At 51.8% G+C, this 15,556-nt stretch overlaps 4 protein-coding genes across 4 annotated transcripts; 2 read left to right on the forward strand and 2 right to left on the reverse strand.

The window, feature by feature from the left end:
• Positions 1–308: 308 nt before the first annotated feature.
• On the reverse strand, positions 309–687 carry LTS14_010848 (uncharacterized protein; the record flags this gene model as incomplete). The annotated part of the gene is made up of 2 exons (XM_064843524.1): positions 309–480; positions 548–687. 2 exons carry the CDS (start codon positions 685–687, stop codon positions 309–311), a joined length of 312 nt encoding a protein of 103 aa, XP_064688902.1.
• Positions 688–6,278: 5,591 nt separating this feature from the next.
• LTS14_010849 (uncharacterized protein) lies at positions 6,279–6,741 on the forward strand (the record flags this gene model as incomplete). Its single annotated transcript, XM_064843525.1, has 2 exons — positions 6,279–6,303; positions 6,326–6,741. The coding sequence occupies 2 exons, from the start codon at positions 6,279–6,281 to the stop codon at positions 6,739–6,741; spliced, it is 441 nt and encodes a 146-aa protein (XP_064688903.1).
• Positions 6,742–9,718: 2,977 nt separating this feature from the next.
• On the reverse strand, positions 9,719–11,521 carry LTS14_010850 (uncharacterized protein; the record flags this gene model as incomplete). Its single annotated transcript, XM_064843526.1, has 2 exons — positions 9,719–11,179; positions 11,432–11,521. 2 exons carry the CDS (start codon positions 11,519–11,521, stop codon positions 9,719–9,721), a joined length of 1,551 nt encoding a protein of 516 aa, XP_064688904.1.
• Positions 11,522–13,951: 2,430 nt separating this feature from the next.
• Positions 13,952–14,468, forward strand: LTS14_010851 (uncharacterized protein; the record flags this gene model as incomplete). The annotated part of the gene is made up of 2 exons (XM_064843527.1): positions 13,952–14,042; positions 14,110–14,468. The coding sequence occupies 2 exons, from the start codon at positions 13,952–13,954 to the stop codon at positions 14,466–14,468; spliced, it is 450 nt and encodes a 149-aa protein (XP_064688905.1).
• Between the last annotated feature and the right edge of the window lie 1,088 nt (positions 14,469–15,556).

The following is a 15,556-nucleotide window of genomic DNA, read 5'->3' on the forward strand; positions in this document are numbered from 1 at the left end:
GGGTGCTAGAGGACGAAGTGGAGCTGCTCTTCGTACTAGAGCTGCTCGATCGCGTCGACGAGGAGGTGGACGTCGGGCTCCTGGAGGAGGGTGAAGTTGAGCTGCTCGATCGCATTGGCGTAGAGGTTGACTTCCGGCTGCTAGTCGTCTTTTGAGCGGATATGATAGTGGCACTTGTGCTGGTGGACGAAATTGTAGCTAGAGTCTTCGTCTTTGTCTTGCCGCTTCCCTCATTCGTCTTGCACTTTGGCTTTTTGTAAGCTTTCTTGAACGTTCCGCCATTGCAGGAATTGTATGCGCTGTACGCGTTAGAAAATGCTCGGAACGGTCAGATTTTGAGCTCGGACCGCGAACACATACCCGCCGTACTGGTAGCCACACTCGTCGTCCTCATAAGCAGTCATCCAGCAGTTGTCAGTTCCACTGTAGATAGGCTTCGGCCAAGCGGCATCGAAAGATTCAGAACACAGATCATAAGAACTGGAGACGGGGCATTAGTTACACGAAGACATATGAACCAGCACAAATGAACAAGGGTTTTGCCTACCCGCCATATTTCTTGCCGTTGTCGTCATTCACATGGTCGACACAGTAGCAGGGGTCGTCCGTGCGCGCAACAAGTCTTGGAAAGGCAGAGACAAGGTCAAAACTGAAAGCCAAGGAGACACCAATGAAGGCGACCTTCATAGTGAATGCAAAAGTATGGTGTCCTAACGAAAAGGTACAGGATCACAATCGAAAGATAAGTGAGAGTAGGTTGCAAAAGATCTTATGATAGAACTTGGGGTGCAGATAATAGCGGTGCAGTCGGAGCACTGAACCGTTGGATACTTCACTCGTTATATACACAGAGTATTTGTGTTGTCCCAATGTAGCCATTTCTCCCATGCGTCGATGCCAAGCTTAGCAAGAACCAAGGGAATGTAGGCGACTCCATACATGCATGCCTAGTCAGTCCCTAGTCTCCCCAGAATTGACTTTGCGGTAGAAACCGATGATTGAGCACCCAGGAGTCACCGCCAGAGGTGTAACTGATCATAGCGCTACGCGTTTCTCTTCCCGTATCGCCAGTCTGCCTCAACCCGGCAGAGAGAGGGCATCAGGGGGTATATGCGCCTGTAATAGGGTCTTGACGGCCCCTCACTTGTGCCGTCAGTGTGGACGCTCTAGTTCAGTCTGCTGATGCTATCTTGGCATCTCGATGCTCTCCCTAAGCGGGATTCATTGGATCATCTGCTGCGTTACGTCGGGAGCGAGCGTGTATTGGGCTAACTCCTTGGCCTTCTACCCTACACATTCTGAGGTCGATGCTTCTTGTCCTGGGATCCTTGCGGCTTCTGTAGCTCCGCAGGCCGCGAGCTTCTGCTCGCAACTAGTGCAGCAAGGGCGGGGGCCGCTGCGTAATTGAAGAGGTTCTTAGGTCTCATCGACGCCCCTGCAGCACGTCTGGACCGGACGGTACCTGCCTGCAAGCGTTCGTATACGGCCGAAGATGACCTGATAAGGATGTAGGTAGGCTGCTTCCAAAACGTTGACACGGGAGCTTCAACACGGTCTACTCCTGAGCCCCAGATGCTATGAGACCTTCTCTTCGACCGATTCTGCGCAGGTTGCTGTGCTGCGAAGTTCTTCTGTACTATCTAGTCGGCGTCTGGAAGCATCTCCTTCTATGCGGTTTGGGGTCATGGAAAGTGCCTAAGATGAAGCGAAGCTCCATCCATGTAGAAGAGCATTGGATCTGCATCACTGATTTCCCAATCAGCTCTAGACAATTGCGGTGGCTACTGACTCCTCCGCCGCTCCTTCCTCTTACTGATCCTACCCAGGCCATATCGTTGAGAACTCTGTCCATCGGTGACATTTTAAAGACTGGCCAGTGGCCAGATCTATTCGGAATTGAGCTATATGTAGGAATGCACTTCGGCCATGCCGTGGAATGCTTGCCTGCCATGGATGTGATTCTCCGCATTCTCCGCTCCGTGCTTGGCATTTCTAGCGTAGGCGGCACGCGGCGAAACGTGCGGGACATGAAGTACACCTGGTATCTCTAACGCGCTAGAGTCCTGACTAACCGATACGGACAGAAACTAGGCTTGATATGGACACTCATTGATCCTGGTTCTAACGTTACGAGTGTCCAACAAAGCCTTCCGAACTGCGACGCCATCATGGATTTTCTACGTTCCTAACCTGGTGGCATCAATCAATCATACCATCAGCTGATCAGCTGACTTCTCAAGGTAAAGTTGGAGTACCAATACGTCCTTGCTGTTTTGTCCAGGCAGAACAGTACTGTGCTCCCTCCCCCCCGCGGTGAGCATCTGATCGTCGTGAAGACGAACAAGCCTGCCAAGTCCGAGTGACAGATTTCGTTGCAGTCTTGTACAATCCTCTAGGGCAGCTCCGTTTTAGCGTAATGGCTCATCCAGTCTTGGACGGTCTCGCACTCAATCATCCGACCCTGAAAAGCATCTATGCGGGCTTCCATCCACCCTGATGAAGTCCGATTTGTTGCATCCGCACCCACATCGACATTTACATCCACAGGATCTACATAATGGCCCAGCCTGATAGTTCTGTGCAAATGGCATCGACCGGGCTTAAAAAAATACTGCACACATTCTTCCCGTAGTTCGCAGGCTGGACGGCACGATCGCAAGGACGTGTGTGCCTCTAACTCTGGCTCGGTGAGCTCTCTCCATACTGTTTCTTTCTCTTCGTCCGACAGCTCATCCCATCTCGTCTCTTTTGTGTACGTACCGTAGCTCTCAATGTCCTTCTTCTGTTCGTCATTGAGCTCTACACGCTGCTCCTCCTTCTCCTCGTCCGACAGCTTCCCCCATTTGCTCCTTAGCGGGTATCTGCGGTCTTCTTCTCCATGCAGACCCGACGGTCCGGTATACACTCGATCTCGAGACACGTTGTCCCAGTCGGAGCGCGTACTGGCCAGATGCGACTTGACAAGTTTATGGAACAGGGCGCAGTAGACGTAGTGCGTCTCGTTATCAGCGAGACGTTGCGTTTCGAACTGCCACAATGACTCCATGTCGTGAGCTTTTACGTGATGCCATGATAAAGCCGGCTCACACCATTTACTCTCACCCCACTCGAACCAAGAAAGTGATTCACCGTAGAGACCCGGTATTCCTGTGATATTCACACCAGCTTCTTGCAAGACAGCCGCCAGCTCGACGTCGCCACAACACCCAGCTGCAGTTCGGCGCTCCACCGAGCGATGTTCTGCGGAGTCCATATAGTGTCCAGCATTCGCATCGCTCCATTCGAGATGATGTAACCCATGCCGCCGTGGGCGAACGCGACGTCTCCGTAGAAGTGCGTAGCACCGAGATACCATGGCTTGTCCGGATCCAATTTTGACAACAGTTCCAGCAGGTTGGAACACCCCATGTACGCATCTGCTTCTTGAAGATATACCACTTGATGTCCGGCTGTTCGACATACACCCTGTGTGCGATAGGAACGAACTTCCACTTATCCAGGTCCCAGCCGTTGCCGGTGGCCTGCTTCGTGTCTGCTAACAAGCTGAGATCCTGACCCTTAGCAAAGAGATCCAGGAGCCGCCGATAGAAGTTGAAGTCGCGGTGGCTGTACTTATACTTATCGCTAACTTCTTCGAGGGAGCCGTAGATGTGATGGCTTCCAATGTCTTGTTCGATGTCTGAGAAAGCATCCTATAAATCCTAGCGCTCGATACATTACCGAGGCCACAGACTTCGTCAAGAGCAAGGCTGCAAGTCCTTGCTCCCACCAATCGGATTATGAGCCGCTGTGATATCCTACAGTAACGGGAGAATCATGCTTTGATTCTGCTTCATGGCTTGAATACTAATTGGCCTACCACTTGCTTTGAAACTGTTGGTAACATGTTTGTCTTGCCAGATTCACTGTGCTCATTCATATCAAACACATACATACAGACATACACGCTTGAATCCCAACACGCACACCCATACCCGCCAATCGACACACGGAATGATCTATACCTGCTGATCCACTCTCACCATGTGATTACTTGCCCTCTTCAATACTACATTGACGACCATTAACGAACGTCCAGGTGTACCCACATCACTACGGTCAAGGTCGTCGTAGACGCGAACGGTCGCCGTCGAACGGTCACAGAAGTGAGGCGAGTTGACTGCAGAAGAGCAAATTGTCCGACGTCAGACTCGAACCCAAACAGGCGGCGCAACGCATGTCCTGTCCCGCCCTTGGACAGAGGCCGACACGACCTCAAATTACTTAGGTGATATCAGAGAAACTACGACTACCGTCACCAAGATTTGATATGCATGCTGAAGATGAAACGTACAAGACGTCTTATGCTGGTATATTTGTGGTTTAGAACTTGTATCCGGCCTCCTTTCCTTCTCGGCTATGCGTCTTTCATCTTGACATGTGCGCTGATAGAGCTCGACCGATCCTGAAGATGATCTCATGCGGAAACCCTGAATGTTTTGTTCATCCTGTCTGTTCCGCCTCGCTCATCCTCTCTGATTGAATATTCGACAACCACCGGTCCAGCTTTCGCAATGCGCTTTCGTCGTGATGCCGTGCTGAAGTGCTGTAATCTTCATCGATCCAGCCAGGTGTCCCTCCAGATAGTAGCGCCTCTCCAAACTTTCTGCAAGACCCAAAATCGAGGATAATGGGCTGGTCGTCTTGGTCCATAGCTATGTTCAGAGGGTTAAGATCATTATGCGCAAGTCCCAGAGAATGGAGTTGTCCAATTCCTGCTCTAATACCGCTCATGCAAGCAGTAACGTCAAGTGCTCGCGGATCATCGTCGAATCTATATTGCAATACGATATCGTATTTCTGCAAAGCGATAACAGCAATCCGGCCCTGTTTCGATATGCATCCATGATATCGCACCAAATTTCTGTGCCCGTAAGGCTTGAGGATCTCTAACACTTGAGCTTCTTCGACAAGCATCCTTGGGAGCAGTTTAGTTTCTTCCAGATCGTCAAGGCAAAGGAGCTTGGGCCGTTTGATGTAGTATCGCTTCATATTATTTTCGTCCGCAACAATTGTCAAGCCAGCTGTCATTTCCGGATAGATGACCTCGTCGGATATCCGACGAAGATTCTTTCTCACGTCCTCCACTGTCAAGTCATACTTTCGAACTCCGGAGACCTGGCCAAACCAGGCGCTATTGTAGGTTCAACGAAGGAGAACGTCGTGCGTAACACAGATCCCGTCTCAATGTCTTCAACCTCGCAGAGATCTGTGAGATCTTGCTTCGAGGCGATTTGTGGCCGGTCTGAAGGCGAATCTTGCAACATCTTAAGCTCAACGCATACGTTCAGGAGAAGCCAAAAGGCGAGTGGAGTCGTCAAGCATCCCTTCTGTCAGTCAAGGCAGTGGTTTCGTGATCAATTGTTCCAACGATGACGGATGTGCGACGAAGATCAAGGATGTTGCTGCGTGAAGAGAGGTGCACATGCGCTTTGCGAATGGTAATTACCTACTATTGCATCAAACGCACAGAGCAAGTTGTGCTGGCGCTAGCTTGACTAGGGCCAGCACAACTTGCCCTGTGCGCTGTGAATTTCAATGTTCAATCACTACGCTCCTGCAACACTTCGTTATACCGCGTATGCGGAGAGTGAAAAGCCATATCCAGGCCCGCCAACTCCAGACCGCAGAGCTGCGACTACATATTTTGCATCAAGTCGAGTCTTACCGAATACGCATACTTCCTCTTAAGCAGGCAGAGAAAGGTTGAGAGCTACACGAGGTTTTGAAAGAGTTCGTCTTGGAGCAGCAAGTGGCGCAAAATTGCGCATCTGTGGTTCGAAGATCGGCAAGGCAGATGTTTGCTGGTGCATGACAACGCAGACAGCCTCGACGACGAGAGCGGGCCCTACTTCGTCGATTTGCAGCGCTACCTGCCTTATGCGCCTGGTGTCGAGATCATCATCATCACCACATGCAGCCAGACAAGGTCGGTATGACCGAGGATCAAGCCATAGAGGTGGGACTTTTGCGCCTGCGGAGGCAGTGGACATGTTCATACGGTGCAGCAAGCTCGGCGATGCTGCTGGATCTGTTCGTACAGGAACGGCACTGATCGTGGCCGAGCTCGATTACTTAGCGTTGGTCGTGACACTGGCTGGCGCCTACGTGGCGGCGATCCCACGTATCCGCTCGAATCTTGCCGAATACCTGCTGGAGTGCCGAGGCCGACGGTAGGCGCCGCTAGGACGGAAAGCGAAGCAGCAGATCCATCGATATGGGGAGAGTTTGCTGAGCACATGGGTGACGTCGTGTGCGACGATCGTGAAGCAGACTCCGGTCGCAGTCCGACTGCTGGACTTCTTTGCCTTCCTCGATCCGGAAGACATTTCTCTGGAACTGCTGCGGCATGCGGTGGACCCATTGACGGCGAAGAATGGGGTCGCAGAAAAGGACTGGGAAAGGTTCGTGTCACTGGAGAGGCCTTTGACAGACGTGCTCAATGAGGCGCTAAAGGCGTTGTTGACGTACTCGCTGATCCAGTGGAAGGAAGAGCAGGCGGGATACTCAATGCATAAACTAGTGCATGCCTGGGGCTTCGGTTGGCTGGAGGCTGAAGAGCAGAGACGGCACAGCCAGAGCAGCCTCGCCCTTTCGGAGGTGGTGATACAGGATGATCAGCTGAATCCGATGAGAAAAAGCCGGATCACGCCGCACATTTCGTCCAGTGTGGCGCGGCTACGGGAGTGGCATAAGGGATGAATGAAAGTGCCGAAGCACACTCTTAATGTGGTGCGGTCGCTGGCGAATTTGTGCGGACCGCCGGGCAGTAGCAAACAGAAGTACGAGCTGCGGGTGTTTGAGGAGCCGAACGTGCACGACATAAGGTACTAGACGAGGCAGGATGGTTGCGTAGTCTAAGCGATCTCGCGCTGGTGGTGTTAGTTCGCCAGGACCAATACGAGGCGGCGGAGGAGATGAACCCGCGAGCGCTGAAGGGACACGAGAAGGTATTGGGGAAGGAGCATCCCAACACGTTGACGAGCGTTAGTAACCTGGCTGGAGTGCTGCAGGATCAAGGCAAGTACGAGGCGGCGGAGGAGATGAATTGGCGTGCGCTGGAGGGAGGTGAGAAGGTGCTGGTGAAGGAGCATCCCGACATGCCGACAAGTGTATACTGCCTTGCATACCTTCTACATCAAAAAGCAGACGTCGCCGCTGTTATACTTTCTGAAGACGAGATACTAGTAGACGTGCATCTATTGCTGTGTAAGTCTGTCTTCCAGGAGAAAGCGTGCTATTGTGAACTTCCTGTGTGGTTAGGTATACAGAAGCGAATAGTGTTTTGAGTCTGGTAAACCCGCCTCGGATTGGTCATCATGAGTCGCAAGTCGCCTACGTGTTGAAAACAAAGACGAAAGAAGTAGTTAAGAACGTTTGGTTTAATTACGTTCGCATTTGTCTCAAGGGTGGTGAGGGACGGTCCGCGCGGGAGGATCATACACGTGATCGTAGATGATTCTAGAATACATCACCACGCGGCATAGAAGCGCAAATATTGGCTGGCGGCGAAGACTACTTGTACGTGGTGCCGGCTACAGACCCTGTCACTGCCTGGCAATTGGCAGAGCCAAGTGATACCAAAGTACTCAAATTGAATAATGGAATGATACAGCGAGTACGAAAGAGCAGGGCCTCAGTCGTCCAGAGGCACATCATACCCTGGCCGTAGCCGCGACGATACATGTACGATATCACACGTCTCTTCGCGTCGATATGTCTCTTCATGTTCATCGACAACGGCATGGTGGCTTTCATCACCGGCCAGTGGTCGCATCAGTCAACCAACCACAAGGTTGAGGGGGATACCTGGTTGACTGGTTGAGCTCTTGATGGCGCTATGGTTGACTGGTTGAGGTAATCGCTATGGTTGCGCAACCATGGTTGACTGGTTGACGTGGTTGAGTGAATGGTATTTTCGTGCTCTGATTGGCTGATTTTTCGTCACGTGATCTTATTACGCGATCAAAAATCTGGATCCGGAATCCCGAGTCTCGCGATTCGCTTTCGTAATCAAAAATCAGCCAACCAGGGCTTGAAATACTTCAAAACCGCCATTCACTCAATCACGTCAACCAGTCAACCAAAGGTGAGAGGGTTACCTGGTTGACTGGTTGAGGTTTAGCTACAGCTATGGTTGACTGGTTGAGGTAATTGAAGAGCTCAACCTGTCAATCATAAGAATGGTTGGTTGACTGTTGCGACCATTGATCACCGGGTATGACAAGGGTTACAAGAAAGGCCACAGGGTCAAGATCGTGCATCGATATGTAGCAGGAGAGGTCGGGGAGGTCGTGCTGTATTAGGCTGCAAGATGATTTGGTCATCTAATGTGAGCTGGTAATGTAGCCTGGTTAAGCTCAGATGATATGAGGTGTATTTAGTCTCGCCCGGGTAGCGGTGCATTGTACAGCGTTGGAAGTATCGACCAGATCCTATCGACCTGGCTGTACTTCTTGTCCACCTCAGAGACAATCAAGAAGATGGGGAAGAGGGCAAGCGATAATGCGAGGCCGGACATGATGGGGTTCGTAGAGGAGTGAGGTGCTTCAGCCCGTCCATGTTTTTGATGGTGGCATAGAGCTGGTTCGGCAGGACGTGGAGTTGTGGGAGGTAAGGCTCGACGGTCTTGCTGGAGTCGGTGCAATCGCGAAGAGAGGGAATTATTGGCAACGTCATGGCTGTGGGCAGGATCAGCATCGTCGCTGTGATGACTTGGTCGAGAAGGTCTACAGTAGGGTACGGCTTTGAGTATGTGATGTTAATCGTTTACCCACGTCACCACTTCATGCTTTTTTGCCATCATCTATCTCGTCCTCGTTCGCAAGGACGTTCTGCACGTCTGCGCATACCAAACGCCATGTAGTTACTCTCGCTACCCAACTGTGCAGCCGCAAAAGGGCATCGCTCTATTGACAGCTCATCATTCTGGCGGAAGAAGCTCCTTCGTGGGATCGATGGATTCCCGCAACGATACTGTGGTGTGAGGAAAGCCGGTTGTGAAGAGTACATCATCGAGCGGAGACCTCTGATCGCGGAGCTGATCTCGTGCATGCGGTCGCCTAACAATAATCAGGCCCTAACCAACGAGCTCCTTCAACATACGCCTCCTATAATTCAGCAGCAGACTAACATGCGTCTCGTCCTCAACATGTAACGTCGCTCTACCTGCTAGCAGCTACCGTGCTATCTCTTCACCCATGGTCACCGGTAGCGAGCTATACCAGAGTTGTAATAGATGCAGATATCTCGCGCTCGAGGGAGGCTTGTCGATTCACCTGATCACGGGCAGAGGCTATATTTAAGAGCGCCTTCATCCCAAGAGGAGAGTATACGTCCCAAATACGTGTGAGGAGACTGTGTGACCACGTAAGCTGAGCGTCAGCTTTGTACTTTAACGCGGCTCAGCGCATGCTCGTGTCACAGGCCGGGGGTTGCCTAACTCGGAGGAAGCAGCGCATGATGCTGCGCACGATGTCGAATGGAGAGTAGAGGTGGAGATGAATATCCGAGATATCCGTAAGTGATTAGGGAGGCACTTCGCGCGACGCAGAGGAGCACACCATATCAAAGAGGAAAAAGGAGAGGCGTTGTACCCTAGCGAACGACATGTTCCAAGTAGATGGACAAATTCCAGTTCCGACTTTGTTTTGTGAGCCTGGGCGAGGTAGACTGGCCTTTAGCGACGCTTTCTACCACCACGTTCTGTTCTCGGCCTTTTGAATGCCCCGCCTGTGGTTAACGACGTATTCGGGGTAATGTCTTGGGCGTCCACAACGCTCGATTGACTGTCAGCTTGCGCCTCCGCAGATCCAGACCCGGCGCTTGACTGTGCTAGACTGTAAAACTCAACGTCCCGCGACAGTCCAGATCCCTCCGTACACTGCAGCTCGGACTGCTGCGACACGTCGAAGTTTACGTCTGGTGGGAACTCGTGAATGGCCGAGCATATCCGCTGAAAGTGCTTCGGCATCCAGATATCATAGACGTTTCTGGTGAACTTGTACGCCGTCCACTTCTCTCTGCCGTCCATCTCTGTAAAATCGAATTTGCGGATCGAGTGACGGTAGTACATTGTCTTGGCTCCATCGATGACAGCATAGTGACCGTATATCCTCACCACGCTGTGATCGTGCGAGATGGAGAAGGCGAGGATCTCTCCGTCGACCTCCTTCTCGCGTTTGACATATCTGAAGAGCTCCACGACAGCCCGCACCGCTATAGTCATGCTGTGCGCGTTCTGGCGGTCGGCGATGTCGAGTGCCGCAGCGCCGCACTTCACTTCGCACGTCAAGAACGGGAAGTACATCCGCCATGTGGCCATGAAATAGGAAGTACATGTCTCTGCGATGTCGCCAACAAAAGGTTTGAGCTTTTCGAGTTGGTCGTCGGTGAACGCATATCGCCCAAATCCTACTGAGTAATCAGACTGTGGACGAGGGCCGTAGATGGGTATAGCGCTGTTCCAGCCTTCATTGACACTCTCTGTCAACCGCTCCAGATGTGCGGCGCCATATGTTGCAAGGGTCTGGGCAGAAGGGACGATCAAAAGAGCAATGTCCCGAATAACAATAGTCTCATTCCTATCTCTGATCTTGCGGCACGTTGTCTTAAAGAGGTCGTCACGGAACAGTGACTCCAGAGGAGGTGTCTGTTCGCTCTCGAGCAAGTCACTGCAAAGGCTCTTGCATGTGTCCGTGATGTCTCGCTCAGACTCATCCATAAAGCTACCCTTGGTCGCAAGTATGGTCGCGTAGCTCGAGCGTGCGTAAGGAGCACTCTTGGCCTCTCTTGGCTTCTCATCACTGGGCGTGGTAGAGCTTGGTGTCACAGAGCTTGAGTCCGACTTCTTCCGGCCTAATGACGTCGCCGACTTCTTCCGTGCGATTAGGTAGCTCATATTGCTGCCTTGCTCAAAGTACTCTTTAGGCCAGCGTCTGTGCCGAGTCCAGTGTCCTATCGGATTCTTGTCGTCCTCGCTCGCGCCGCTTGACGTGTGGTGTTCCAAAGTCTCTTCCGCTGCAACAGATCTTCGTGCTCGCTTCCAAAGCTCTTTCGACGTTGTATCGTCTTGCGGTTCTTCACTGTCTTGCAGCCGTTTGCGTTTCCGTAGAGGAGATGAGGGAGTGCACAAATACTTCTGCTCAAGGTTAGCTTGGATTAGCTCCATGTCAAAGCTGGACGACTCATACGTACGTCTTTCTCGGGCCTACCACAGTCTGAAGGCAGGCGTTCCCAATCCTTCTGACTTTCCCCCAATGCAATTTGTTTTCTGCGACCCTCTTCCAGGCGTGTGCTTCTTCGTGGAGCTATTCCTTCCCTTCCTTGCTTCCGGGTGAGACGCTTTTTCACTGTCAATTGTTACTATGGTGAGGCCAAGTTCGACGCATACGGCGTTAATACCCTGGTTTCTTCGCGCTGAGGTCTGTCGCGCGGTTACGTCGTGTAGATTCCAGGCCATGTTCGCCAGAACAATGAGCATGTCGAGTGTTTTATGTCGCTGGTTAACCTCACATATGCGGCGGCTGATGCGGCAGCTGAGGCGCGATTTCGTTGATGGTAGGTGACCAAGTCTGCGAGCTGGAACGACCGTAATGACTCATGGGAGATTTTGGAACTAACCTATCCGGGCTAATGACCACGTGAAGCTCATCGTCGCCCCAGGGATTATCTACCCTCTCCTGTTTGGTTGGCGCTTGAGCCACTGCTTTAGAGTGGGTGGATCCATCAACGACACAGCCATCTGCTTGCGGCCGTTGCAGCATGGCAGGCACATCAACGGGATGAAGATGAACTACACGGAGCTGGGCTAAGCGATCGATCCGCTCGACCCGTGCCGTAGCGCGAACAGAGGGTCCAGTCCCAATTCGGTTTGTTCATGTTTCCCACTTAGCCCTCATGTTCTTGATTGCGCAGAAACGACGTTACAGAAGGCACGCGATAAAGTATGCCACCCGTAAACAGCTCTCGCGGCTAGTCGCTATCCTTTCATAAAAGCCATATAGCTATAAGATGAAGGCGCGAATAGTAGTACAGCTTGAAGTTTGTCGCAGGAGACTAACAAACTCGGTCACACTGGCCGTCCTCCTCTTCAGCCGTCGCCGACAAAGATGTAGTAGCCTATCGACGCCCTCTCGTGTCCGCTGAGGTTGATTGAGCAGTGTATACAGCTGCTGTGCCAAACTGAAATCGCCGTCCACTTCTTGCTGGTCCATACCGAGTCATGAGGGCAAATCCGGTGCACTTTGGTTCCGGTGGTCGTGGATGGGAACAATGTCATCTGCTATCGCGCTGCTGTGCTCAAAGCCGGTCTGAAACCTCCGTATCACATCGGTCTTGACAGCGAGATCCCACCGTAGCAGTTCCAATTCCTGATTTGCCTATCCCAGCTGTCTTCGCAGCTCTTGTATGCGACTGACACCTTCCCGCCCGACTTCATACTCGCAAAGGAGCCCTCTCGCTGTACAGCGTGTGCATGCTGGTCGCTCACCAGTACACTAGGTCGCAGTGTCAGTTTCGGAACTCAGATTCCAATGCACATAACAATGTCACAAGCAAGATGGAGGCGGTCCGATGATCGTCCGACTAACCTTCGCTTTAGCGAGCCGACACCTGTAGCACGCTACTGTCGTCAACTTCATCCTGCTTGCCGCCTTGGGTAGTCGTGATTTATCGCCCGGAGCAATGCTGCTGTTGTTGTCCATCTCCTTACGAGCAATCTTCGCAGCAGGATGCAGGCCGACCTGCACGGCAGTCTTGAATAGTTCGTGGTACGCTGATGCCTTGTCTTCTCCTAAATGATATTACCTATATCGATACGCAAATGATCGAACCACCACTGCCTTGGCGAGTTCCTTCTGTGTAAGGAGCAGGTACGGTATCTTCAAGAACAGAGCCAATGCATGGGGGCGTATACTACGACTGGACCGAGATTGAGGTCTTGCGGTCAGAGCCACTGCCTCAACCTTTCGTAGCGCTCTGATAATCGGAGAACTCTCCAGAGAAGTGGTTTGTGCCACCTACATGCGTCAGATAGCTCGCGCGAAGGGATACATCCCTCGCACCAGGGCCATGTTTGGGACGAGGGCTTAGGCTGTGTAACGAGCAGCAATCCGTGGCAGCATGTAAGTCGCATCGGATGCAGGTATGTGCAGAAGATCTGTCGGTCAGTTGTACGTATGCTAGAGCGCGTAGAATACTTCAAGGTTGTGGCCGTCTGGAACCGTTCATTTCCTCCTCCGCCAGACATGCGGTGTACTTGTGCTTCTGGCTCGCGAACATACCTTTTATGTATACAGACACCTTCGCGACCAAGGAGGTGATCTGTGTGAAGAAGGAGGTTGCGACCAGGATGAACGGAGCTCGGGATTGCCAAGAATGGCTCGCCTGCTGTGGCACGTCGTTCCCCAGCAATCCTGACATATCAAGCGAGCTGCGTCTGCAGTAGCTTCCATATTTGATTGCACCCTCTACACGAGATGGAGAAGCTCATGCTGTCACCATGAATGATGTCGTGCGCGGCTTCGATGGCTGAGTACTTACCACCGAACACAGTCACGCAAGCACGCATTTACCTTCACTATAGAGCCACAATACAGTAGCGGAACAGCAACGAACAAGTCACGGCCTTCATACTTCAGCACCCTTACCACATAGTATTGTGAACTCTCCGTTACAGAATGGATGCGCCCAATACAGCGTTGTGAGAACGATGTTGCTCTGACTGTATGAGGGATCGGGAAGTAGTCGATAGAGTATATAGCTATGGAAATGTCTTCTCCAACCACCGTCTACCCTCATCTACTCTACAAGACCCACTTGAACTTAGCAACATCAACTTGGCGTTCCCTCCTTATCATTCCTTTCTTGCATCCACTCTACAGTCGATACCTTGCGATCCACCCAAACCAGAATGCACGCCAGTCAGTTGCTCCTTGCTGCCTCTGCGCTAGCATTGGCTACTGCTCAGACTTACAAGAGCTCCTTCACCCATTACGGCTCAGGTGAGTACTCCTCGTCTCACGAAGACACGTCCGCAATTTCATCTTTACTAAAATTCATTTGCACCAGGCGACAAATATAACTCCCCTAACTGCAACAACGGAGGTGCCTGCGGCCTTTACGTCAACGGCTACTCCGCCGCCGTCTCCCAGAATCTCTACGGCGTAGGTGGAGGGCAAGGCGCGGGACCAGCCTGTGGCACCTGCTGGTATCTCGTCTCCGGCTCCCACAGCGTGACTGTGAAGGTGAACAATCTGTGCCCTGCCGGTAACGACAACGCTCTCTGCAGCCAGTCGAGCCTGAGTGCCACGAATTTGGAGGGCGCGAATGTTCACTTCGACCTCTGCTCTGATAGCGGCGCCGCCTGGGCGTTTTTTGAGAATGGACCTGGACTGTTGGTCGGAACGGCTACGAAGGTTTCGTGCTAGGGGTGATCGACCGACTGCTAGATGGAGGGCTATCAAATGAGAGCTTGTGGTCCGCAGCAGACTGCGGCTTGGAACGGTTATATCGGCATTTTCATTCCGGCAGTAAAAGTTCAAACGGGCTGGACCTTGTAAGAGTTAGCACCCGCTCAAACAGCAAAACCACGGCTTTGCTTGTTCTCGTAAAGCAATTCCTGCTTCGTACTGAATAGGCTATATCGGCGCCGCTGTACTAGACGCGCCGCAGATCATGACCACCTCTTTCCCATCTACCAATCCTTCAAGGTTCCCAGTCACTTTATGGTGGTCAATTTTTTTGACTCTTCGGGCACATTTTGGAGCAAGAAGTCCGACGACGCTGTTCCTGCTGAACGTTCCTTTAAGGCCAATTCTTCCTTATTGACGGTGCTTCCATATGGCCTCAGCTGAAAGTCATTCCTCGTCCTCTCGATAGGTTCAGCTCCGTATGCCCCCTCTCCAAAAGCTAAGTCACGCATCCTCTGCTCGCATTTCGCAGCCTTGGAATGTGAGGTCATGGCTACGTGGCCAATTCCAACCACAGGACTAGAGATGAATTAATGGTTGATGCAATCGGTTAGCTGAGTCACTAAAATTTACTGACTGATGTTGAAAACGCATTCGGGCGGTTTGATTGAGTGACCAAGTTTTGCTGAGCATGTCGGGCTCATGTGATATTGACTAATGATTCGCAGTCTGAAGCCACTAAGTCACCAGGTCTAGGTGGCATGCGGCCTGCTGTAGTGCCCTTGTCACTTTTACGGCTACTGGAAAAGTCATGCTCATGTGTTTCAGCATTCGCAGACAAAATCGAAGGTAATATTTTTCTTCTTCAGCATGCCCGCTCCTCGAAATCAAGTTTCCAATAGCGTGGTTGCCGATGAGTGTCAGTGGATGCATGACATGCATAGGATGTGCCGTATCTGGATATTGTTGTGAAAGTTCCAGCATAAGGTAGCGAAGCATGGCGTGTGAGCTTGCGCTTGCTTCCACAACCCTATCCCAGCTATTAGACGGCCACGAATATTCACGCTTCTCAACGAAAGGCAGTGTCAGGTCCACAATGGTCTGAT

Source organism: Recurvomyces mirabilis (assembly GCF_035927965.1).
Source record: "Recurvomyces mirabilis strain CCFEE 5264 chromosome Unknown scaffold_53, whole genome shotgun sequence".
NCBI lineage: Eukaryota > Fungi > Ascomycota > Dothideomycetes > Mycosphaerellales > Teratosphaeriaceae > Recurvomyces > Recurvomyces mirabilis.